At 45.4% G+C, this 24,385-nt stretch overlaps 1 protein-coding gene across 1 annotated transcript in view; it reads left to right on the forward strand.

The window, feature by feature from the left end:
• The window catches only part of LOC147703604 (serine protease 33-like), an 82,362-nt gene extending 62,055 nt beyond the window's left edge, over positions 1–20,307 (forward strand). Inside the window, exon 6 of the mRNA XM_086931940.1 lies at positions 19,220–20,307. Within this exon, the coding sequence (XP_086788066.1) occupies positions 19,220–19,489 (270 nt within the window). The 3' untranslated portion in view covers positions 19,490–20,307. The remainder of the gene's footprint in view (positions 1–19,219) is intronic.
• The last annotated feature ends 4,078 nt before the right edge of the window (positions 20,308–24,385 follow it).

A 24,385-nucleotide genomic window follows, 5' to 3' on the forward strand; every position in this document is an offset into this window, starting at 1 on the left:
CAAAAGGGAGAAAAATCCAGATTAGACTGTCCCTACACTAGACTAAGTGACATCCCTACTTAACAGAATCTTATCCTAACAAGCATTTACAATGCAATGGTCTCAGCATCATTAAAGGTAGAGCTATTGGCATTGCTCATGACATTTCTTTTTTTTTTCTTTAAATCATAAATAAATGTCATTTACATTGCCAATACACAGCACTCTGCACCTGCACTCACTACTCTGTACACACTACTCTGTACACACTCACTACTCTGCACCTGCACTCACTACTCTGCACCTGCACTCACTGCTTTGCACCTGCACTCACTACTCGGTACACACTCACACTTTGCACTCAACAGCACACACCACTCTTCACACACTCGCACTCTGCACTCAACAGCACACAGCACTCTGCACACACTCGCACTCTGCACTCAACAGCACACACCACTCTGCACCTGCACTCGCAGCTCTGCACTCAACAGCACACAACACTCTGCACCTGCACTCGCAGCTCTGCACCTGCACTCACTACTCTGCACACACTCACACTCTGCACTCAACAGCACACACCACTCTGCACACACTCACACACTGCACTCAACAGCACACACCACTCTGCACCTGCACTCGCAGCTCTGCACCTGCACAGCATAATAGGTGATCTCAGGTGCAGCGTTAACTTTACACATACAGTCCTAGGATTAGTGTTAGAGTGCTGGGGTGGGAGACCTGCCAATCTAAGTAATTGTATTCACTTTTACCACGTCTTACCTTATTTTGTTATTATGTAAGCACATATTACCTCAACCTGGCACACATCTAGCCAGCTACAAAGCTCTGATAGTTAATGAATATTTATTGGCTGGATAACTGCCATGAGTCTGTTTAATCTGCAAAAAACACACATTATTTGCAATGCTATACAAAAGCTCAAAGTTCAAACGTAAATAATAATGCAGGAACAAATTAGCATGGAATTTGTCTAAACAAAAGTGCAGAGGCTCAAAGTTTTCTTAGAGGCGTGTTGTTGCCAAATGCCAGGGTTGCCGATTAAGTTGATTCCACTTAAAGCAAGCCTTTTTTTACACCACCCTACACTCCCTGTCTCTTTATCTTAATCTTGCAGTATTTTCGCCAATGTGTCTCCCTTTGTCACCTTTTGCTTATCTTTCTCTTCATCCTTGTCTTCCACCTTTTCTGCCTTTCCAGCTTAGACCAACCAAAGTCTGACGATAAAAAATGCCCTGGTCTACAAAAATGAGCGTCTCTAGCCACCGGCTAAAATTAAGCTCTGGGCGTCATGGTGTACAGTTCACAGAATACAGCAGCCAGCAAAAGAGTTTAAAACGCTGCATGTAACTTTTGGGACCAAGGAGAGCTGCGGGCAGAAGGAAGGGGGGCAGAGGAGAGACGAAGGGGGTCGGGGGGTGCGACGAGAGACGGAGAGCTGCGGGCAGAGGGAAGGGGGGGAGAGAGACAGAAACTCGGGATCAGGCTGTATGCTAATGGTAAGAAACAGCGAGGAGCAGCAAGGAAACAGGGACGTCTGGGTCAAAAGTCCGGAACAGCAGCAAGGGAACAGGGACATCTGGGTCAAAAGTCGGCAAAATGGCAATATGCCAACTTGATATTAAGGTATTGGAGCGCTTTAAACGAGCACCAGTTACATTACACTAGGAAACATTCATGTTTGTGTTGTCTTCCTGTCCACTCCAGAAGCAAAGGTGTGGTCCATATTGTAATTTAAAATTCAATTAAAGGTAATATGTGATGCTTCTTGTAAGTGTAAAGTGACCTAGTAATGTTTTCATAAATGTGTAGTTTCAAATATCCCCTTTAAAAAAGCAAGTATGGAAACAGACACAAACTATGTTTGCATAGGCCATGATCTGGTGAAAGCATCTCACCGCTATCAACTCAAAAGCTCCAAAGTTTTCCAGAACATGCCAGGGGTGAGATTATCATCTAATCCTTTGCTTACGTTTTTTTTTTCTAATAGAAACTGAACTATGAATCTTACATGCTAAGAAAAAACGGTTGGAACTGGGAAATGTGCCAAATTCCGCAGCTAATTATTATCTAGTTGTTAAGTGAGGTGGCATGACTCACATCCCCAGTACCTTCTAACATACCTATACGATTTGTTGTTTACAGCAGTCAGACTCCCTTGTCCTGCCACACTGCCTTGAATGTCACTGGCCCCATGATCTCCTGAATACCGGGCTGCACATGTGGGCCGGGTGCTGTGGACTAAAACGGCAACTTAGGCAGGCAGCGAGTGTATTGGGAAGGAAAATCAAAGCTGCCTGCTAGTTTTCCATCTGTCTGCCTCTGGCCAATAAAGGCACCGCACGCGTGGTCAGCAGGGCGAAGGCCTTTCCGGAAAAAACAGCAGGCAGGGCGCGGATCCACGAGGGGGTGCTGGGCAGGCATTGTCTGCTAGGTCGCATTAATTTGTTTGACAATAACAGAACACTGAGACACATATCACGTCGAAGGCTCCTGATCTTTTGGATATCTGAATTCAGCTATCGGGCACCGGAGCAGAGTGTGACAATTAGCAACAGCGCACTAAATGGCAAGCAGGCTGCCTCAGTACTTACTGTGTCTAAGTGTCAGAGTCCAGGCTGGTGAGGTAAAGTTGCGGCCCGCGACAACGCCGCATGAGGGCATGAGGTGCTGTCCTCTACTCTGCGCAAGTTCAAAATGGGGGCTCGGGGGGCTTCTCTGCGTCCTGGGGCTGAGGTGTGTACTCCACGGCGTCGTGACTGCTGGAGTGAACTAAGTAGGCGAGAGAGATGGGAGCTCCGTGGGGAGAGAGTGGGGGGAGGTGAGCAGCGGAAACGGGGGGTGCGAGGAGAGACGAAGGGGGGGTAGTGTGCGACGAGAGACGAAGGAGGGAAGGGGGGGTTGGGGGAGATAGACAGAAACTCGGGATCAGGCTGGATGCACATGATAAGAAACCGTGAGGAGCAGCATGGAAACAGGGACGTCTGGATCAAAAGTCGGGAGCAGCAGCAAGGGAACAGTGTCATGTGGGCCTCGGAGCTCGCACGGCAGCAGACCTGAACGGCGGGGGGGGGTGGGGGCGGGGGGGGACGAGGAGGGGCTCAAGCGCTGTTTGCAAAGGCCATGGTAGGCAGGAAAACGGCTCACCTTCACTGTGGTGCTGCCTTCAGGCTCGCAGGAGGCTCTCTGCACTTCAAGACTCGGCGGTAGACAGGCAACAATGGCGGCCAAAAACTTCTGAAAAATTTCGGATTGGGGGCGTGTTTTGCTGTTCTGAGTGACGGACAACGTCACTGTCTAAAGAACAGCAAAAATGACGCCCCCAAATCCGAAAAAAACGGGGCTTATTTAGAGGGACGGCTCTCTCCTCCAATGGCTGGCCTCTGTTTAGGAAGCCAGCCAATGGTGATGAGACAGAGCAGGGAGGCGGGTTCTGAAGCCTTACTACACAACATAAGATCTCCTGACCGGAAGCTGCTTTGCAGCTTAACGGTCACGAGACCTAAAAAGGTGTCAGCTGTGGTGACTTCCAAAGAAGTTCACTCACTTTCCCTTAGTCACTGTTGCAAATCTGTGCATCACAGTTGTGCCCTCTCTGCCTACCCATCCGCTCTCTAAGGTTCCTCAGGCCATCTGCTCTAACTCCACCCCAGGCTGCTGTCCCTAATACAAAATCACAATTACAGTTGAAAAGCCCCTCAGAGACGCCCCTCACGTACACCTCTCACGTGGTGTCAGTTCTGGCTTTTTCCATACCGATGCTCCTCTGGGCTTCTTGTTAGCGTTGACCTTGCTTCTCAGGCTCCTCTCGGCATGCCGGTACCCCCCAGGAAATTCCTGAAGCCTCCTCCAGGCCTGTGCCTGTCGCCCAGAACAGAGCTCTATTCATCACTCTCTTGATTGGAACCCCCTCACACCCGCAAACAGACACCCATGAATTGGGCCCCAAATTCCGACCTCCAGCTTATCTCTCAAGTCGTAAAACTTTGAACATGGTCGGCAATTTATGCTTAACAAGACTCGATTTTAACTAGCACATGCAGATCAAAGAAACAACTTTATCTTTCCAGGCCTACTAAATTACATGGAACAGGCCTGCACTCTGTGAACCTTTATTTCTTAGCCTAAAACAGTATTCTAACCTATTACACACTGATCATATGAAACACTTCTATAAAACATAACTTTAACCTATGATCAATAATACTTTGAATAATAGTAATCCATCTTATGTGAAAATGTAAAGGCACGTTTTCGTTCTTCATACATTGCCATGAGGCCTGCACATTTCTACGTTTGGCAGCATTACATTCTCTTCTGCAACAACCACATAACATGGAATCTAACAGCATTCTAACATTTCTAACATCACTACATTAGTTTCTCACGCTTGATATATGCATGCTATATTAATTAAACACTCATAAGTATATTCTCTATATATATTCGACACTCTTATATTCTGTAACTAGATTCGTGCATCTTGCTTGTAAATATGGTGCACTTCTACATTTTACTCAAATTGCGCTCTCTCAGTTCCCCCCATTGATGACCTTTAGAGGTCATCACCATCACAACACCATCACTGAAGGAATGATTTGAATCAAACAGAACTAGTTGCATTGCTCCCTCGCTTTATCATTTCTAGGGCTCTCAGACTCCTGTATTGGTTATCCTGCATCGCAGCTAATCTCTGCTCCTGCTCTCTCATGGATCTTTGCAACCTATTTGACTTATACCATTGGTACAGCCTCACTAATCCCCACAATGTGATTACACAAATCACTATTATGATGATAGGTTTCAGTATGTACCAAATGAAGTTTTTCCCTAGATTGGCGAACCCACCTCCAACTTTACCCATTCCGTGACCCACTTTTTCCCACACATTCACTTTTGACAGATCCTCAATTTCTTGATGGATTTCAGTGATGTTCTGTATGTACTTCTCAAGAGGTTTTGAATTGTCTGGAATGTAAGTGCAACATTCCTGGACCTTCAAAGCCTTACAGACTCCGCCCTCTTTGGCTAACAGAACGTCTAGAGCAAGTCGGTTCTGAAGAACCATTGCCCTTATCGATTGCATCTCTCCCTCCACCAGCATTAATGATCTAGCAGTAATGGCGGATAATCTATCTACAACTGTTGCCAATCTCCTGATCTTAACATCATTCAGTATTAACCCCAGAAGAGGGAACATAGCACCAAATACGTCTCCAACTACCTCAGCATCGCCTACATCCCTTCTCCCTCTGGCTTGAGTTTTTCCCTCTATGATTTCTAGATCCTTAGCGTGATATATTTTGGGGAAGACTATTTCTAAATAACATGATCCGTACCAATTATCCGGCAGTTTCACGTATGCATTTCTTCCACAGACAAAATATACATTCGGGATCACCTGCATTCCCTTCAAGAAATCTTTTGTGTAGTATTCTAATTGGAAGGCATGTTCACAACTTACTTCTCCCACGAACACATTTTCATAGTAGGTTTTACCCCTGTATATACACAATTTCCCTCTTTGTTCTCGATCTAAAGCTATTCGACCATTACTACCCTTCCTTTTGTGTGACTTTTCCTCCTCGGTCCAATCTGTTTTCCACTGCCCTGAAGCCTTTAGAATCTTCTGCCTCCTGTAACGGTCATCCACCTGCCCTATAAACTTTTTCTCAATTTCTGATACCTTGCAGGTCAGATTATTTCTTCGGGCATGTGAAGTATCTAAGGTTTTCCAAGGAATGAAAAATTTCCCTAATCGATCCTCACTCTTATAATAGTCCCATTTATTCATATGTTTGTAAGCCGGGACTTCTGGTAATACAGCATCAAAATTTGAAAAATGGTACTCAAAGCTATCTCGTCCATAAAATATACTAAGCAATAAACTACATGTAATTCCATAGGTCAATGGAAGATGATGATACCTAATACCTTCGTCTACAGAGGCTGGCAATTGCATGCAGACGTAGCAGTCCTTTGCCTCCATGGCATCAATGTACTCGTACAGTAACTTAGCATAGGCATTTGACTTAGTTTCCCTGTGAATTATCTACGTGCAACCTACGAGCTTCTGCTGCTAGTAAAGCTTTATCCTTCACTGCATTGTTCCCCTTTTTACCAGCAGTAGTAGGTTTCGATGTTACCACAACCTTTACTTCCTCTGTTGCTTTCGCTTCATTTTCATGTCCCACTATGTATGATACAGTAACTACTAAAACTATAAGAAAAATTACTCCCCCTAAAAGTGTGCCTAATATGCATTTTGCTTTGCGGTTCGGGTTGCCTGCCTCCATGATTTCAAGACAGTGTAGTTTTAGTTTTCTTTTTCAACACGAAGTCTTTTCTCTTTGTACCTTCAACAGTCTTCTTTGCTTGTTCAGTCTTTTCGAACTACACCTGGAAGCTGACAATCCCTTTTGAAAAATCAGTCCTTTGAACTATAGCAACAGACAACCCTAGCCCTTCTCCGTCAACTAAATGGAAGAGTCCCTAAATTTCTTCTTCTTCCACTTGGCGCTAGGTTATCTTCTCAATCTTGTTTATTTACAAAAGTCTTTAGGTGTCTACAATCACCCGGGTTCCAGCAGCTCTAATCACGTATTCTAATAGTTCTAAGCGAAGAATGGTCTCCTCGAGCGCTGATACCGTTGTACCAAAAGTCGGAAATTCTACTCTGTTTAAAACCAGTTCTCTTATTCTGCTCCGATAAGGAGGATTGGGAATAGTGAGTGTCAGCAACCCTTCAGCTTCTACTCCAGGTACCAACAACGCCACTTCCAACGTTATGATTGGGTCAGTACTGGTCACTGTCACTTCCCTCACCCTCCCGGATCTCCGTGCACAAGACATCTGCTGCCAGGTAGGTCCACTCAGGAGTGGCGTATCTTCTGCAGGGTACACGCACCCTCCTTGATCTTCTTGGACCCTTCGTTTCTTGATTCTGTGCACCTTCGTCCAGATCTGAGTCTTCGGATATGGGAGCAAGGGTTCTTCCTGGAGTTGACTTCAAGCTCGGCCTCTTCTTCCTTTCAGGCCAACTAGCTTCTCCACGCCTTGTTCTCCTATTTCTTGTCCTCACACTCGACTCTTGATCACTTGCGGCTTGATCAGTGTCTGAGCCGTACTCACAGCAACTTTCTCCTTCTGTGGCAACGTCAGTTTCACTGTCGTCCTGTCCTTCTTTCACTTGATCTGACACGCTCCCAGCTTCCTCCGACACCCCCACAGCTTGGCTGGTCCCCTCCATTGATTCTTCGTCCACAGCTGGATTTTCATCCGTGAGAGGAGCTGTCTCTTCCAGGGGTGCTGGAACTCTTCGTGTATGGGAGGCGTGTATCCAGTTTGGCAGCCCTCCGCACTTAACAGCAGTATTCATTGTCAAGATTATCTGGTAGGGTCCTCTCCAACGCACGTCCAGGCAATTCTTCCGGACGTGCTTCTTCACCACGACCCAATCACCAGGGCACAGGTCGTGGCACAGGTCTTTGGACGATGGAATTTCAGCAGCCCGCACCTGAAGAGACACAGAATGAATGACATCAGAAAGTCCCTTGCAATAGTCCAGGATCAGATCATCTGTGATATTCAACAAAGCTGCAGTTGGAACAGATGGCAGTCTCATTGCCCTCCCCATTAGAACCTCATGTGGAGAGAGACCTGTTCTCCTGTCTGGTGTGCTACGTATACTCATGAGTACCAACGGCAAGGCATCAGGCCAGCTTAAGGATGTCGATGAACACACTTTGGCAATTCGGGACTTTATCGTCCCATTAATCTGCTCCACAATACCCGAAGCCTCTGGTCGATAGCTACAGTCTAACTTCTGATCAATATTTAATGCAGAGCAGAGCATCTTCACAACTTCACTGTTGAAATGTGTTCCCCTATCTGATTCCAAAGAAGCCGGCACCCCGAAGCGTGGTATTAACTCTCTAAGCAACAACTTTGCCACTGTGAGTGTGTCAAACCTGCAGTTTCCCATGTCTTTTTCTCAAAATCTGATGCGTTCTCTTGCATACCCTTTAAGTCATCCCAAGTATCGACTGTTTCTAACATCATGTTCAATTCTGTCTTTTCCTGTGTCCCACCCACTTCCACTTCCGTGAAAGAGTATCCTTGCTCTGCACAGTAGCGTGCGACCTCATCTGCGTATCTGTTTCCCTGGGACACAAAATCTGTATTTTTTGTATGGGCTACACGTTTGACAACGGCAATTGCTGCCGGACCTTGTAATGCGTCTAACAGCCGCACAAATTCCCCATTTCGAATAGGTGAACCTGAGGAGGTCATGTAACCTCTTTGAGACCACAATTGCCCATAGTCATGAACTACCCCGAAACCATATTGGCTATCGGTGTAAATGGTGACTCAAATTTTGCTACCTGCTAAACAGGCACGTGTCAATGCAATAATTTCAGCTACCTGAGCGGAGTGTACTCCTTCCAGGCAAGCGGCTTCCACAACTCCAGTAATGGTACAAATAGCATAAGCTGCTCTCAACTGACCAATATTGTCTCTTACACATGAGCCATCAACAAAGAAAATTTCATCAGGGTCAGTCAACGGCTCATCCACAATATCTGGTCTCGGTTTGGTGCATAGTTCAGTCACATCAAGGCAATCGTGATCTTCACATTCCCCGTCTTCTATATCATTAGGGAGTGTCATCAAAGTAGCAGGATTCAAATCAGAGCACCTCTTAAGGGTCACGTTCTCCGCAGCAAGAATAGCTTGCTCGTAGCGCGTGAGCCTATTATTGGTCAAGTGCTGCGTCTTGGTCCTGGTCATTAACAATTGCACAGAATGAGGTACATACACCACTAATTGGTGTCCCATCACTATGCTCTCACACCTCTCAATGCTGACACCCGTTGCAGCAACGGATTTGAGACATCCGGGCAACGCTGCGGCTACTGGGTCTAAAGTTGCCGAGAAATATGCTACTGGTCTACGGGCATTTCCATGAATTTGTGCTAGGACTGACAAAGCACAACCTTCTCTCTCACAACAGTAAAGTAAAAATGGTTTTTCGTAGTCTGGCATTCCCAAAGCAGGAGCACGACACAAGTCCTCCCTCAGCTGTAGGAATGACATCAAACAATCCTTGTCCCATGGTACCGGATCACTCACCTCCTTGTACGTCAGTTTTTGTAAGGGCTTTGCTTTCAGGGAAAAGTTAGCTATCCACTGTTGGCAATAACCAACCATTCCTAGGAACATCCTGACCTCTCTTTGTGTCGTGGGCGAATTCATTTTCATGATCGCCTCTATCCTGTCTGGTGACACCTTCAGTTTCCCTTTTTCAATTCGGTGACCAAGTACTGTACTTCTGTCAGACAGTACTGTAATTTTCTCGGAGACACCTTGTGTCCATTCTCAGCTAAATGGTTCAGCAAGGTGATGGTGTCTATTTTACAAGCTTCCTCTGTTTCTGACGCAACAAGTAGGTTGTCTATGTACTGAACTAGAACAGAGTTCTGTGGCAGTACTAGACTTTCAAGATTTTTCTTCAGCAGCTGACTGAAAATCGATGGGCTTTCTGTATACCCCTCTGGGACACGACACCATGTTAATACGCGATTTTCCAGCTTAAATGGGAAAAGAAATTGGCTCTCCTCATCTAATGGAATTGAAAAGAAGGTCTGGCAAAGGTCAATCACTGTGAACCACTCAGCTTGGAATGGTATCTGAAACAATATCACTGATGGATTCGGTACCACTGGACAACATGAAACAACTATGTTATTAATCTTTCGGAGGCCCTGAACTATTCTGAATTTCCCACTCGGTTTCTGAAAACCCATAATCGGGGAGTTACATGGACTACCCACGATTTCCTTCAGTATTCCCTGCTTAATCATGGAGTCGATCACGGGCTTTATTCCTGCAATCGTCTCCGGAGTCAATTTGTATTGAGGCTTTCTTGGATATTCAACATTTGGTTTTATCATGATTTTCACTGGTTCCACTCCTTTAATCAGTCCTATCTCCTCTCCAGTGAAATCCCACACTTCAGATGACACAGTATTCCTTAAGTCCCAAGGAAGCTCTTCCACGTCAAGGTAGGATACAGTTCTATACATACTTTTGAATTTGCAACCTTAAAGGTGGCATCATCGTCGTTAGTCTGTACCTCTACTCCCTGAGGCGTTCAGTATATTGTGTAATTTAGTTTGCACAATAAATCTCTTTCTAACAGACACACAGGGCTAGAATCGCATACTACAAACTGATGTTCATCACTGTATTTTCCTATTCTCACTAGTACTGGTTCCGTCAAAGGGTTAGTCATTCTCCTATTTGCGATTCCTACCACTTGAATGGTTTCCCCCGACATTGGCAGGTCCGGACCCACTGCTGATCTCAGAGTGGATCGAGTGGCCCCAGTATCTACCAAGAATGTCGTAGGACACCTTGCCACTTCGGCCTCAACAAACGGTCCCCTTTGGTCTACTTCTAGAACTGCCCCAAGAGTTCAGTCCTCCTCTCTACTCACTCGCTGTCCAGTTAGTGGATCAACATAGTAACACTCTTCTCCTCCTACCAAAAGAGGCATCTGTCTATAGGTCTTTCCCCCTGTCGCAATCTTGGGTGGTTGAGGGAACTGGGCTCGAGGAGCCAAAGTCCCCCCTTTGACCACCTTACCCTTGGGTACTGTCACCCCCTTTACTGGAATGGTCTGAACTTCTTTCTCCTCCATTTCCAATTCTCCCTTTTCAGGATTATAGGGACTCGCGTTTCCAATGTCCCACCTGGTGACACTGGTGACACTTTGTCGTCTTTTTCAAGGTAGCCAGGTCTACCCTAGGTCTCGGATTTTCCTCGTTGTCCCTATTCTGATTATTTGGTCTCCTTCCCATGGTCCCTGTTCCCTGTTGCTGCTGTCCACCCTTTCCAGCCGACTGCATCTGAACCAACATCAGCTTCTCCTTAAGTTTTTTTGCTTTTGAATCTATTTCATCACTGCAATACCTTGCGCATCTCAAAATTTCATCTAAGGGCTTGTTTTGCTAGCAAATTAAATGTTGCTGAATCATCAAACAAATATCGGGTCTCAATCCCAAAACGAATTTAGACACAAATTGTCCTATGTCTTTGGGATCCATTACATCTAGTCCACTGTATTGTTTGAACGTTTTCAGCAATCGCTCATAATATTCATGGACTGTCTCCTTGGGTTCCTGCCTAGTTCGGTCTATTTTCACCCAATCTATGTCCTGCGGTGGCACCTTCTCTTTCAGCCATGCCATTACCCTTTCATATTTTTCCATTACTCTTTCTGACGGTCCATTAGTATGGGCATCTGTCTCTGGTTCTGATGTGGGCCATTCGACACTAACCTTGCATGCTGTCCACAAGTCTCCTGGGACCACAATATCAAATAAGGTGTTCAGATCAATCCACAGTACTTTGGAGATTTTTACAAACCTCTCTACCTGTTTGTACCACTCCACAGGATTTTCTCTCAGCTTAGGAAATGAATTGGTAAATGCAGCTAAATCTCCCCTACTCCAGGGCACATGCACATAGCTCCCATTCGCTATTTCTCGCAAAGGGTATGCTTCCATCCTCTGTAGCCCTCCCTCCGGGGACATCACAATTGTGCTCCGCCTGACAGTTCCTTTCTCGGACCACCTTTCTTCCCATTTATCTAGATCTCTCCATGTCCTTATGCCTGTGATCAGTTCCCTTATGTGTGTTTTTAATCCAATTGTCCTCCTCTCATCAAGGTCCTGATCTGAATAATGCAACCTATGGTTACCCTGTAATGCCTTTGTTCTCGACAAGTCTACCATATACTTGTCTGCCAATTCAGATAATTTCTCGTGTACTGCTCTCGCCTTCCAAGTAATATCCTTTGCTATAAACAGCACCTCATCTTGCTCGTACATGTCAATCCTTTCCAAAGGCAACGTGCCATCTATTATCTCATCCAGATCAGATTTAAACTGGTTACATCGAGCCTTCTTGCCTTTATCTCAGCTTTCAGTGTGTTATCTCTAGAGAGTCCATTGACATCTCTCTCATCCCAGCTCCGAGCCCTACGCCTGGGCTCAGGCGAGTTATGGGGAGTCCTCCCATGTTCCCATCTCTCCAGGTCCCACGCAGTTCCATCCCCTCTTGGTGTGTGGTGAAACAATGCTCTATTCCCCACAGTCCCACTCTGCCCATTCTGCTTGGTCTCTCTAAATGCATGATAAGACCCTCCATTGTTCCCCATGCTTTCGCAATTCCCTTGCTGTCTAGTATCACTCAACACATGGTAAGACCCTTCGCAACTCCTCATGTTCCCGCGATCCCAATGTTGTCTACTATCGCCAGGTGCATGGTGAGTGCACTTAAAGCTGTCTCTGTATTCTTGCGTTCTTCGGTCTCCCTCAATGTGAATGAGACGAGACGCCCTTCCACACTCTATACTTCTATCTTCTTGCTCCTGTCCATTTCCACTATGGAAACGACGTGTAGCTCCTCTACTCTCCTGACTTTTGCCATCGCACTCCTGACCGCTTTCACTAGCCCCACAGTGAGACAATGCTCCATCGCTTCTACTTCCCCATTCAGCTTCCGCTCCTGACCTGTTACTCTGGGTTCCTGTGTTAGCATCCCACTCTCTCAGGTCAGCCCTCAACTCCTTAAAGGACTTCGGCCGTGGTCCCCTCAGATCCATCGGTCCTCTCTGACCTCCCTGGTCTATTATGGGATCCGCTGCTGAATTTAATGGGGTGCTCCTATCTCTTGGTCCTGGCAACTGCCTTCGGGAATTGGTCATATTGTTCCTTCTTTCCATTTCTGCTCTCTCTCTGTTTAGTCGTACCTGTTCCTCCTCTCGTGCTTTCTCTGGGTCATAAATTGATACTATGGGACCTATGGTAACGGGTACTTGAAGGGCATCTGGCAACTGATAGGACTTAGCACGCTCCGTTTCTGGCACCTTTTGTACCACGAACCTTCCGACTACTCTCTGTACTGGACTAGGTTGAGGTGTTTCCTCACCTTTGGTGGGTTCCCAATCCGTTATAGGGAGTGGTCTATACTCCCCTATGCCAACCCTATTTTCCCTTGGGAGCTCAGAACCTTCCATCCCTCTATTGTACGGAGGCGGTCTATCTATCAGCAACCTATTTACCAGGCTATCCTCTGTCTCGCTCTCATCATCCTCCTCTGGTGTTCTTTTGTCTCCTGTAACTTCTAACACTGGGTACAATTTATCTACTTCAATAGTCTGCACTCTCCATTTCTTATCTTCCTCATCCCATTTGGCGTCTTGCACTGCCCTTACCGATCGTCTCACTCTTTCTTGACGCCTGTTCTGGTTCCTGTCATGCGCCGCCCTAATCCACGCATTAAGGGCTTCAAACTGTGTTGGTCTGGGCAGAGGTCTCATTGAGGACATAACTGCTTTTAACTGGTGCAACACTTCTAATCTAAACGTTCCGTATTTTGGATAAGTCAGTTCCTCATTCCCGTCTGTAATCTTATTCCAATTAGAAATCCACAGTATGGTATGCAACCCAGAATTCGTAGCCATATAATGAGCTGGTGTACCCTCTGGCGGGGCCTCTTCCCCGTCAAAAGATTCTCTCCTTTCTCTCTTCAAGATCGCTCTCAGGCATTTAAAACACTTCATGTTCAAAATCTACAATTTTCCTTAATTCCCTGCGTTCGTTTACTTCCTGATGACAATCCACCAATCCCAGCGCAGTTCTTGCTAACCGGCCTATCACAGCGCGGTTCGCGTCAACCGGCCTATCCCAGCGCGGCTTCACACCAACCGGCCTATCCCAGCGTGGCTCTCTCTGACGTCACTCGTCTCCCTCTCGCAGCAGTTCCCCTCCTTTCTCAGCTCGTCTCCCGGTCATGCATGTGTCCCATTCATACTCTGAAAAATGATTACTTCCGACCAAGCGATCACTTTTCTTGACTGTACGTCCACCGTCTAACTGTAATTGTCACCTTAACTGACGAAATGTCTTTCCGCGAACGTCCAGACAGTCGTCTTAACTGATAGGTTACTTACACACGATAACTTCCGACCAGCGTCCGTTACCCATACACTCACTCTTGCGTTCCCCCTATCTCGGTCCTGCGGGCGATCAATGGTACCTCATGACCCCCTTCACAATGGTCGACAATTACTCTGGATGTCCGATACACCGAACCACTTAAGGTCTTCTCTGAACTTAAGATTTTCACCAGGTTGCGCGCGCTCACAACCCTGCCTCAATCACACTACAGGCATTCAACTCCGCATGACATTACAACACAAATACAACACAAAACACCGCAATCTGACAACACATGACCCTTATTATACTCACTCTCGACCGACTCTGCTGGTTTCTCTCGCACCGTCAGCACCTTCTTCGGCAGGTGATTCTTCTGCTGGTCATCTCTCGATCTCTAGGGGCCTCGGGGTAATCTAAACCTAGTCTAGATCACCTTCCTCTAGAAGGCAAGCATCCTCTGCTACCAACTGGGGCGGCGGGATTTTTGCTCTCTGATCTGATTACTCTAGATCTAAATCCCCACTTAGGTCGACTGAACCTTTGTTGCCTGTCATAGAGTAAAAAGCAATCCACTACCAGGTTAATCAATCCAATAATTTGCACAACTCTGAAGAACCACTTACCACGAATAAGTTTTAAAGTTTTATTATAAAGCCAAAGATAACTGGAGATACAAACATCTCAAAATAAGGTTCAAGAGATATACTGGCACCAATACAAACATGAATTCTCTAAACGATCTTAGGCGACAGAAAAATATCACAAAGACTAATTCAAAGATTAGCAGGTTTGCAAGAATAGACACAAGTTGTAACTTGAGCGTCATTTACAAAAGGGAGAAAAATCCTGATTAGACTGTCCCTACACTGGACTAAGTGACATCCCTACTTAACAGAATCTTATCCTAAAAAGGTGTCAGCTGTGGTGATTCCCAAAGAAGTTCACTCACTTTCCCTTAGTCTCTGTTGCAAATCTGTGCATCACAGTTGTGCCCTCTCTGCCTACCCATCCGCTCTCTAAGGTTCCTCAGGCCATCTGATCTAACTCCACCCCAGGGTGCTGTCCCTAATACAAAATCACAATTACAGTTGAAACGCCCCTCAGACGCCCCTCACGTACACCTCTCACGTGGATTCGGTTCTGGCTTTTTCCATACTGATACTCCTCTGGGCTTCTTGTTAGCGTTGACCTTGCTTCTCAGGCTCTTCTCGGCACGCCGGTACCCCCCAGGAAATTCTTGAAGCCTCCTCCAGGCCTGTGCCTGTCTCCCAGAACAGAGCTCTATTAATCACTCTCTTGAATGGAACCCCCTCACACCTGCAAACAGACACCCATGAATTCGGCCTCAAATTCCAACCTCCAGCTTATCTCTCAAGTCGTAAAACTTCGAACATGGTCGGCAATTTTTGCTTAACAAGACTCGATTTTAACTAGCACATGCAGATCAAAGAAACGACTTTATCTTTCCAGGCCTACTAAATTACATGGAACAGGCCTGCACTCTGTGAACCTTTATTTCTTAGCCTAAAAAAGTATTCTAACCTATTACACACTGATTATATGAAACACTTCTATAAAACATAACTTTAACCTATGATCAATAATACTTTGAATAATAGTAATCCATCTTAGGTGAAAATGTAAAGGCACGTTTTCGTTCTTCATACATTGCCATGAGGCCTGCACATTTCTACGTTTGGCAGCATTACATTCTCTTCTGCAACAACCACATAACATGGATAGGCATATTTCAACAGTTTTGAGTGACCCTACTTCTGCAAGTTTGCTTGGCATCATGCAGGCTTAAATTAGCAGAAAATGGGTAATGCAATTCAAAGTTGTTTCCAACAGGGGCCCTAAAAATATGTTTTGCCCGGTGCATCTGAGGGAAAGTGCCTAACAAAAAAAAAAATGCATGTGTCCTTGTGTAACGTCACTGGTGCTCATGTAAAGTACTCTGATACCTTTCGGTCAAGATCGCGCTATATAAAACTCAAGAAAAAAAAGTCTGCTTGGGGAAAAAATAAGTGCCTGCTCCTAAAAATGAGTGCTCGGGGGCCTAGGTTGCAAGCAGTCGCTCAAATTAAGCACTGCTACATGCAACCGGACAGTGCTTGTATCTGTTTTGCGGTGCACCAGCCTCATAGGCCACTCTGATCATGGTTCACTTCTGGGGCATGCAGGAGGCATCCATTTTGCAAATGGAGAGGTACCTTCTGTGAATAGAGTAGGGGGCTCACTTGTGGTCTGACTGAGCAGTGCGAAAGCGTGAGAGGACAGCAAACTCCACAAGAAGCGGAAACCGGAGCAAAGGAAGTGTGCTTTCGTCATCACATATGAATTTCACCCAAGAACCTCTTAGGGTTTCCAGCGCATCAGGCGATGAGGCTTATCGTCATTAAAATTAGGAAAACTTCACCCAAAATGACAAAAATTATATAGTTATAATTAAATATAGTACTATATAAAAAGTGGCTTTTTGCATTCGCCCATCAGCATTATGTAGGAAATTCCGTAAAATGCCCAGCAGATATTAAATGGGTAATTTTGCCTCTGATTTGAGTGCTGTCCCATTCAGACTCCCTATGGACCTCGGACCTGCCATGCTCCTGCTGTGGGAATCTTGATTTACAATACATATGCTTGTCGCTGTCTTCGCTCGCTCGCTCTCTCGCTAGCACTCATGCTTTACTTTATGCTTGAAAGATTTTAGGGCTCACTGCATGCTAGCTTGGACACAGTCTGCTTTGGTGCTGCATATGTTCCAATTCTGGAGAACCATCATTGATACTCCTTCCCTACACTGATATGAAAATGAGTCTGTTTTAAATAGTTGTCTTCTCCAACCTCTTCTGTGTAACAGTCAACTTCAATCTACAGTAGACTCAATTTGCAGCTTTGAGCTGGAAAGCGGTCTTTACAACGCATGCCTAGGCACGCGTGCCATTTCCCCACAAGCTGAACAAAGATTGCCATAATCCCGCATATGCGTGGTTAAGGCAGTAGGCGTTCTAGCTGCCTGAGCGGATGGGTGGGGAGAGAAACCGGAAGGCATGCGGCAGGATGGATCGGTACATGGCTTGGTAAGCTGGGCTAGGGCCGGTGGTAGGTGGGAGTAGGTATTGGGGATGGGGGCTGGTTTTAGAACTTGGGGTAGGTAGGGGTAGGCTTTAGGGTAGGGGGCAAATTTTATGGCTCAGGGCAGGGGGTGAAGGGGCTGTTTTCAGGGCTGGGGCCAGTATTAAGTGCTCATGGCGGGGGTACTTGGGGTGGTAGTTTATTTGGGCTAGGGGGCTCAGTTTTAGGGATCAGGGTAAGGGGTTGTTGTTAATAGCGCCTGGGTAGTAGATGACAATGCAGGAGGGTGGAATTTTAGTGCTCAGGGCAAGGGGTGCTGGGCTGGGCTCTTTACTACACCTAAACCTTTACCAAACATGCCTTTACGGCAACATTTGTTGTAAAGGCATGCGTGGTAACGATGCAGTTGTTGTAAAGTCTGCATGGTTTTCATACAGCTCTTTTACTTTGGCCAAATAGAGTTAAAAGACTGCTTCTTAGTCTGAATCTAACCGACACTGCTTTCATACCAGAAAACACCTTGGACAAAGAGTAGTGATCCCAATGAACATTTTCATTTTCTATTCAGTCAGCATAAATCCTCTTATTGGTGTAGTTGCTAACCCATTAACACGAAGTGTTTGGGTCACTTTGCTTTTGTATCACCATTTTGGAGGGCAGTAGCTAAGATGAGGGTTTGAATTCTTTCCACCATCTTAGCTAAGCTCTACCTCTGACTTGTGTATCGTATACAGTGTAGTTGAAGAGTGGCTGAGCTGTTGCCTCTTCCTACACATAATCTGTGTGTATGAAAACAGCCTGCGGCTAAGCGTGATTTATTCTTCAGCTCTTGCACAGGAGTAAGGTCTCACCCAAATGTCACTTGTAAATCACAACCAAGAGCATAGAAGACCGGGACCTGCGTGAGAGAAGTGGGGGCTGTCTATGATGAAAGCTTTTACACATCCTTTCTTCTGCTCACTTCTGAATTCTTCATACTGATTTTGTGTGTCCAACTGGCACCCCAAGACTCTTTTCCAACCAGCACCTCAAAGCTTTTCTCTAGCGTTTTCCTCTTTATCACTCAGAAACCCTATAATCTTTCTCACCACACAACTTCTCTATCCACCACCTGTTCTACCTCTGTATGTTACTAAGGCCTTTGGATACTGTACTTTCTATCAAGGTGCCAGATATAATGCCAAGTGCTCAAAGATCTACTCTCTAGAGCAAGCTTTGCCCCGAGATCATGTGTTTAAACAAGTCTGCCCTCGATTCTTCTTAGAATTAGGTAACTGGATGACTCCAAGGCATCTGCAGCACCATTTTCACGTTTTAGTTTTTCTTTTACAAGTCATTGGTTAACTAAAATGTAATTGGTTCATTTGAAGAGAACAAAGACATCCCTCCGCGGAATCCATATCGTATTTTAAATGAAATCCTACGGTTAGAACATAAGGTTTCTGCTGAAAATTGTCAAAATGTGATCGCTAACCACGTTTCAAAAGAATTTTCCCCTTCTAAACTCATCTTTATTTTACTCTAAATTTGTTTTCCCCAGGTATTTCTCTTTCCTTTTACCCACCTGTTTCCCAGCCTTCTGTCTGAACCATGGATGTATAATGCGGTTCCAATAAGTCTGTGTATATGCTAAATCCCAGTAGCCTTGTATGATGCTTGTATATAACGAACCTAAATAGAAGTCATTCATATAGTCAATGATTTTCTTACAAATTACAAACATGGCAATGAATTTACCTTATAGGACCTTTATAGACCTCCCGGCTCCAGAACCAGTTGTAGTTCAGAATATTGAAAGCAAAATGCAAACATACCATGGTCAGAGTGTTGACACCAAGAATATGGTGACGGTAAGTATATATAGGTTTGCAGATAGACTGCCTATTCTTAACTTCACAACTGCGTATCTTGAGGATCTAGCCATCTCAAGGCACATTGATGTGGAGTTTAGTATAGTATATCTTCTGATTATACTTTTGTTTGTTACCATTTATATCTCAATATTTTGATAGTAAACCCCAGACCAATCTGTCTTCCCAATTTTCTCTACTGTTTCTCAAGCCTGCAGAGGTTATTTTGCTGTGAATTCTGTCAGTTGGGGATACTCATTGCATTTTTGTCTTGTTTTCCAGGGAGACTCCGGAGGGCCCTTGGTCTGTGAAACTAATGGTACCTGGTACCTGGCAGGTGTTGTGAGCTGGGGGACTGGATGCGCTCTACTGGATCGCCCCGGGGTGTACACCAAGGTTACTGCTTACACTTCTTGGATTCAGCAAAATGTTCCTGCAGTGGAGTTTCTTGAGGCAAATTTTCCCACAAATGCTGGCCACATCAGCAGTAGGATCTGTCCTCTATTGCCTCTGCTGCTACTGTTGGCTTGCCTCCTGGGTCACCTTTGGTAGCGGTCACAGCATGGCTCTTCACCATTGTGGAACTCCCACGGGATCTGACTAGCCACACTCCTTCATCCAGTGCAGAAACTTCTACTGATTGATTCTACCTCTGTCGAAGAGCTTCCATGTATACATTGACGTAAACCAGAATTTTCCAACCCAACCTAGAGGTTACTACTAACCTTGATATTTCATGCCTCACTATCAACTATATCTGGTGGTAGAATCATGGAACAATTTATTTCCATCACATACGTTTTTTTAAAAGACCTTTTTTAATCCACATTCGCTGATTTCCCATAACCCTCACTTGTTACTGGTAGAACATATTTCGATGACCTAATATTGCGTTATTGCCCACAACCACAATCTGTATTGTGTTTTAAATGCCACTTCGGGTGTATAACATGGGGAGGGCATCTAAAGACGGGGGGAAGCTGGGCTATAATGGGATGCAAGCATTTTACACAATGAGTGCTTTTAATCCAAATGTAAAGATGCAAGTGAGTACTGGAATGTTAGGAAACAAGAGGGTTTACCAGAAAATGCTACATCAATCCATTGTTTTTAATGAAGCTCTTGAAAGTCCATGGTTTTAGTCATATGTACTGACAGCCTTGGAGGATACATGACGTTCCAGCTTCAGAGGTTGATGCTTGGTCTTCTCATAACAGGGGCTACAATAAACACCCATGAACTCCATTCTATTTCTTTGGTATTCCATGAGTGTGTGGGCATCAGCGGCAGATTATCCTTTGGCCAAAAAGACCTGGACTTTTATCATTTTACTATAATATGAATAAAAAATATTTGATGTACTGAAGGAACCATGTCTGGAAAGTCTGTTAAATAATTTTTATAAATCCGTAGATCTGTCAATGACCAAAACTCAGTCAGTGAATAGGAAATAAAGGAAACTATGTATGCAGAAGCCTTAAATATGCAGGAGGACCTCCATAAAATGTAGCCAAGGCTTGCTACTACCACCACACGCTCAACCTTCTGAGGCCTTAAACACCAAAGCAAGTGAGCTGGCAGCGAATGTAAAGGGAATAGTAAAAAGAGCATCCCTTTCTATGAGAGAAAGAATGGAGGACTCCAATATCATACACAATTGTCATTAAATTCTGAACCGTGCAACACGATTAATTAGACAGCTGGAGGACAGGATAGAACATCTGAATCAATCCACTAACAATGGTATCCAAGGGCCTTACTGAGTGAAGTAAATAAGGATCTAAAGACTATATGGAAAAAGCAGTTCTTAAAATATGTCGTCCGATCCCACTCAGGAGTCTACTGGGCCCCAGCCATGGTGGTTGAGGTAGTTAGCCACTGGTGCCCTGTGGTTAGCAGCAGATGGTGACATTTGAAAGTGATGGGTTGTAAAAATAGTTTTTGACTTGCACGGAGCTGGTGAATGTGATAGAATATTAGGTCGCTATGGCTATCCTGTGGCACAGCTGGGTGCTATTAGCTCTAGGTCTGTCAAGCAAACTGGCCCTTCTCTAGGACCAGTTTCATAGTAAAAAAAAACACCCACAGTTTGGGTGCAGAAAGCGCCTCACACAGCTGGGGCCAATACCACTGCATCTGCTGCGCTAATCACTATGATGCCCCTGTGGATGGGGACTGCAGCTTGGCTAGATAGTTCTTTGCGTGGACCAGCACACATCTGGCAGCAAGGAAGAAGCGAGGATCTAACTAGCTGATGCTTACTTTATATTGAGGAGGGAAGCTGCTACTGCAATCTCCTTCAAGCAGCATTTAAGGCGGGTTCATGAGAACCACGTTGTGTCTATTTTACTTCTGTTACTAAAAGAGAGCAGAACTCTGGGAGTCGGTTATTTTACCCCAATTTTAAACAAGCATTGGCATAGCTAATAGGTCTCGCCTTTGGGAACTTATAAGTGTTTTGCCAGACCTATTGGCAAACAGCTGAATCTTACTCTAGCCACACCTAAAAACTGGGAATCGCAATGACTATTAAGATATGTTGAGAGGGAGTAGGGAGTTTAAGCGTGACTTAATACGTCAAAAAGAAATATCAGAAAGCAGCCATAGTCTGACACACAAAAGGAAAAGCCCTGTCTAAAAACGTATTCAACTGAGCAATAGAAACTACAGCCCCTACCTTCACACTTCCCATCTACCAAACCAGCAGTGCTGGGGATGAACAATTATTTGTATTTTGGGGAAGTGGTCTAAAGAGTAGTGGTCAAAGCCATGTAGTTTCATGGTGCTAATAAGAAGGAATCTGCATACTAAAGTGCTGTTCTGTGGAGATGAAGAGGTACACATTTTAGTACTGCCTTTGAAATGGTCGGCTACCCACACTATTGTAAACTACCATGCTGCGACGCCCCCTTTCTTTTCCCTTTCAGAGAGAAAAGTGCACAGAAGCTAGCTGCTGCACGCCGCTGCTTAGTGAAATGATAATGTATCAAAGCAGCCATTGATTCATACCCTCCTCTTCATCCAGCTATTGTTCAAAAGGTCCGATAACCTCTTGAACTTGTACCTTCGTGGTACAGCATTCTGCCATTTGACAGAGCCTAGGTACAGTGGGCTATAAGTGGGCTGAAAAAACAAGTGGTGTTTTAAAGGGGCGTGGCCGGTGAAATTAAGGGCGTGGCTTAAAACACATAAGCTAAAAATCTGTGTTTAGCATAGTGTGCTGCCCGACTGGTATTTTGCTGTTTGTCATTGCGTTCTGATATATGATAACACGCAGAACATTATACCTACAACAAGCGAGGACTATTAGCTTTGTCAATGGTTGTTAGTTGCATAAAATAAATAAGCAACAACTGTTGCGGCACCAGCGCTTTACTTTTAATGTTAAAAGTAAAGCGCAGGTGCTACGGTTATAGCAAAAGTAATGAAATAGAAAAAAACATCTATTTCTTTAAGTAAAGCGCTGTTGCCACGATTGTTGCAAAAGTAAAGGTAAAGCGCTGGTGCCGCGATTGTAGCAAAAGTAAAGAACAAGCAAATGGTGCGCGCGAAAGTTATAACGTGCAAGGCGGCCTGGAGGAAATACAGATGGCGGCTGCGTGCATGCACGCAAGCGTGAGACCACCAAAAGCCTGTTGTAGCACTGTGAAAACCCGCTTACAAAATGTCTCTCCGGGCAGCCCATGCCTGGCTCAGGCGAGACCTAAAAAATGGGGGGTTGTATTTCAACATGATTTTTGCAGTGCTTTATTGCATACATATTTCAGAAAGTGATCCTGTCCAGCAGTTACATGAGTTGAGCCAAACCTTTGAAGAACATGATCATATTTGTTGAGACAGCAGAGTCTTAATGTGAGGCTTGTTGCATTCATGTTGGTTCCTTTGTATAAAACATCCCTGCAACTAGTTTGACTCCCTCTGTTGTGTGTGGAGCCTTCCTGCTGCTGATGGAAGCCACAAGCTGCTAGTTTCAGCGTCATTACCCTGAGCCTGCAGCGTTTGCCCCTGCCACCCTGATCATGTGTATTTCGATTCCTGGCACCTTTCGTGCCACCCGCCCTATGTTCTCCTACGTGTAATCTGGCCTGTGACTTTGAAATGTTCCAGAGCTCCACTTTTGTTACCTGCCCAGACCTATAGAGGCCAGGACATTTGAAGATGGGGTTCCCCTTATTTCAGCAGCTGTGTTCCAGCATTGAAACAACACTGCCTTTTCTGTTCCACATCACACCTGTTTCAAACAAGCATTGTTAAATGCATTTGCCTATGTGATTAATAATAAAAAAAAAATCGGTTGTAAACACCGGCGTAGCTGGGGGGGGGGGGGGGGGGGGTGTCCGGCGGCACTATTTTCAGGGCGGTGGCAGCCTTTATAATGTATTTGCGGGCACTGACACAGTGGCCTCAAATAAATTATAAAGGCCACCGTCATGGGCCATCAGTGCAGTGCGGCCGCTGCCTATGTGGGTTCCAGAGCCATCAATCTTGTTGCGCGCAAAAGCGCTACCAATAATGGCTCTTGGAATCATTATTGGCCAGCGCCCGCCCCCCCCCTGCGCTGAAGGCGCAGCAGTGAAGTGCACCACCACCATGCGCAGGATGAATAATTCAATTCAACTGTGACTGGAAGTGAAAATGGAGCAAAACTAAAGCAGACATAGGGGCTCCCTGGAATTGCTGCTGCCCGCAATAGTTTGGCTGTCCTCAACGTACATGTTGCCGCCCTGTTGGGTGTATGTATGGGGCACAGCGGCAGAGGTCATTTTGTGTCTGCTGAGTGTCTTCAAAGGCCACATAAATGGCAGATCTCTATAATGAAGACAAAAGTGCCACCACGTCAAACATCTCACTGTAGACTTAATCATGATGTCCACAGCAACTGTCAGCAGTCTGTGTGAGTCACTGGCACTTAAGGCAGCAAGCTGCTGCAGCACAGAGTTGTAAAATTCTGACGTGCACAGGTAAGCCAAATAACACGCAGTGGATAATGTTCCTGCTGACAGGGCCGAATTTTCCTCTTTACTGGCAGTTTTGATCCACCAGCATCACTAGTAACGCTGGTTTTAATTTTCCCTGTTGTCACGTCTGCCCTTGGCAATCAGACACGGGAGTCGGAGCTAGTGTGAATGCACCTTTCTTTATTGCCTGCCAGCATTCAACTGGCTTACAGACTACCCCTTTGTTCCGGTTCCCGTTTCCTGTCCCTCCCCTTCCTATTCGCCTGCCCTGTCCCTGGACAGAGGTCAGGCATAACGACATGACATCTCCCCCTTTTGTACAAAAATCTCACCGTCTCTCACATCTCCTCAACGAGTCGCCTGGGTTTTCATATCTGGCGCTTAGGACGGCTCTCTTGTTCTGGTGTTTGAGAATCCTCAGTGACGCAAGCCATCATGTCCAGAGGGCTGTGATGATTTTGATCACCACTGTCGCTGTGGCTTGCTGAGT

The sequence above is a fragment of the Lissotriton vulgaris genome, chromosome 7 (genome assembly GCF_964263255.1).
Source record: "Lissotriton vulgaris chromosome 7, aLisVul1.2, whole genome shotgun sequence".
Taxonomy (NCBI): domain Eukaryota; kingdom Metazoa; phylum Chordata; class Amphibia; order Caudata; family Salamandridae; genus Lissotriton; species Lissotriton vulgaris.